At 46.1% G+C, this 2,436-nt stretch overlaps 1 protein-coding gene across 1 annotated transcript in view; it reads right to left on the reverse strand.

Moving 5' to 3' along the window:
* Window positions 1-795: 795 nt before the first annotated feature.
* Window positions 796-2,436, reverse strand: part of SMAD6 (SMAD family member 6) — a 49,200-nt gene continuing 47,559 nt past the window's right edge. The window contains exon 4 of the mRNA XM_009321522.1: window positions 796-1,592. Within this exon, the coding sequence (XP_009319797.1) occupies window positions 1,051-1,592 (542 nt within the window). The 3' untranslated portion in view covers window positions 796-1,050. The remainder of the gene's footprint in view (window positions 1,593-2,436) is intronic.

Consider the following 2,436-nt stretch of genomic DNA (forward strand, 5'->3'; position numbering starts at 1 on the left):
CAATTCTGTATCAGTTATTGCCTGGATGACAGACTGGGACATCTATAGGACAAATCTGCACGCAACTTATCCAACTCACCTCCGCCTTATTTCAAGTTACTGGAGCGGTTCCCGAAATTCAGGCCATGCTACGGTGTCTCCAACTGAGGATCTATCCAGCCGTGAGTTGTCCAAAACCACCATTTGTTTCTCAACCATCAAACATGTCTGGGAGATACCAGACTCACAGACAACCCCCGTGCAAGGCTGATAATGCATACTGGTCCTACTGGGCAGCTTTTAGGGACATTGTCTACTCTGCTCTTCCCACCAGCACTGATACCCATTGATTTGCACTGATAACCATTAATTTGCACAAACACAAACATGCACGGTCATCTTCACAATGTCCCCATCGCATTTTGTGTTATCAGACAGATCACAGAGCCCTGAGCAAGAACAGCTATGGAAGATTTTCCTCTCACCTTCTCCATTTCCTCCCTGGCTCTCAAACTGTCCTCATTTACATCCTCTTGGAGACAACTGCAGCCTACCAGGAACTCATTTATTGTCTTTCTAAGGGTCCTGGCTGAGATGGGAGACAGCGGTGGTCCCTCTGGAAACCCCCCCGACTGCAGAGTGCCCAAGCAGACACTGCTGCGGACTTCAGCCGGGGGTGGGGGGGGAAAGAAAGACAATTAACCCCCCCCCTATAATGCGAATACTTTATTATCAATGAGTGACTGGTATTAGCTTTTTGTCTGGGTATTAATAATATTTCAAAAAACCATACATCAAAATTAGGGCTTTCTCCTATTTTTGCTGTATAATTTTTCTTTTTTTAAAAAATCTGTATTGAAAGAATTATATAAGCCAAAGTGCATTTTCTGTTTTTTGTCCATATACACATTGCACCATACATAAATAATTACATTGTAAAAATGACTCCATAATTACAAGTATAATATATATTTTCATATAATATATAAAACTTTATATTAAATCTAGGTAGATGATATTTGGGATAGTCTGTGTCTTTTTTTTCTTTTTCCTTTCGTCAGAAGCTGACCGTTATCGATTGTTACTGAGTAAAATCTCCAGCCAACAAGGACATGACGTGATAAACTGTCTCGAGTAACACGGCCCCCAGCCTTTGGCGAAGCTAATCCGCACGCTGTTTGGGTCATAGGGCCCGTCTGCGTAATCCAGATCAGACGTGTGCTGCAAGAGGCAGGACTTCTCGTAGTCAAACACCTTGATGGAATAGCCCGGCATCACCTTGCGCACTATCAAAGTCCTACAGTTGGGGATGTCCAGTGTTGGGGAGTTGACGAAGATGGGATGCTCGCTGCGGTTGTAAGCCCACACACCGTCCGGTTCTTTGCTAAGTAAAATCCCATAGCCGATTTTACTTCGAGTCCTTCTCACAGTCTCACTCCTGTTTTCCAGGTTTAGCTGTCCGAGGCAGAAGCCGTTTCCTTGAGGTAGGTCATAAAATATACTGACAGACTGTTCGTACACTGTGTAGAGGCGGCCAACGCGCGTCCGGTGCTCCCAATAGGCCACGTTGCACCAATGGCTCCTCTTCATGGCATCGGGCGATGTACTGGCATCTGTGGGTGGAAGCAGAGGAAGAGTCAGGGTTTGCTGTGACCGCCTGGGAAAAGACAGGTATGGAGGGTAAGCAAATGGCTCTTCCCACCCATCGGCTTTGCTCACGTGGGAACTGAACTTGTGTTCAACCCAAAACTTTTGTTCAACCCGAAGCCCGTCTTCAACCCAAAGCCTGTCTCCAACCCAAAGCCCATCTTCAATTATGTCAAATGCCACCAAGAAAGAAGGCTTAAGCAAAGGCTGGTGACCCAACAGGCCACCCACCGGCTCCCATGGAGCTTAACACCTCTTTAAATTGAACAATTTTAATGTTCAATCCTGCGTCAAGCAGCCGGGAGCCTGTGTACTCAAGATATGTGCATTTCTACCACCGAGAGCCAGCATGGATACTGTACCACTGCAACTCAGCCACCCCTGAGCTTGGCAGGTTCCCAAGCTCCTCCAGCACTGCTGTGGTGGTATATCCCCATTTTCAAAGGCCAACTTGTGTTGAGCTGAAACACAGGGGATGTCCATGAAGTGCTTGGATGACTGACCCGACAGTTATCTCTGCAATGTAATATTCTTTGACAGCGATGCTGATGTTCCCACGGGGAACATGAAACCTGAGGAGGCATTTCATGCCAAGGGGGAGTAGTTGCTATGAACTATACATGTCCTCCTACAAAGCCATTGGAGCTCTCTCCAGAACAATGAAAAATGTCTCTTCTTTCTAGGAATTACATTCAAGGAAGACGGGAGGGACGCAGACTGCCAGAAATCTGTTTAATTTATGATGTCTCCAGAAGGAAGACAGGAACTTTCAGCCCTAAAAGAGCCCCGAAAAGAGAGAATTAACCTCTT

The sequence above is a fragment of the Pygoscelis adeliae genome, unplaced genomic scaffold (genome assembly GCF_000699105.1).
Source record: "Pygoscelis adeliae isolate BGI_AS28 unplaced genomic scaffold, ASM69910v1 Scaffold13, whole genome shotgun sequence".
NCBI lineage: Eukaryota > Metazoa > Chordata > Aves > Sphenisciformes > Spheniscidae > Pygoscelis > Pygoscelis adeliae.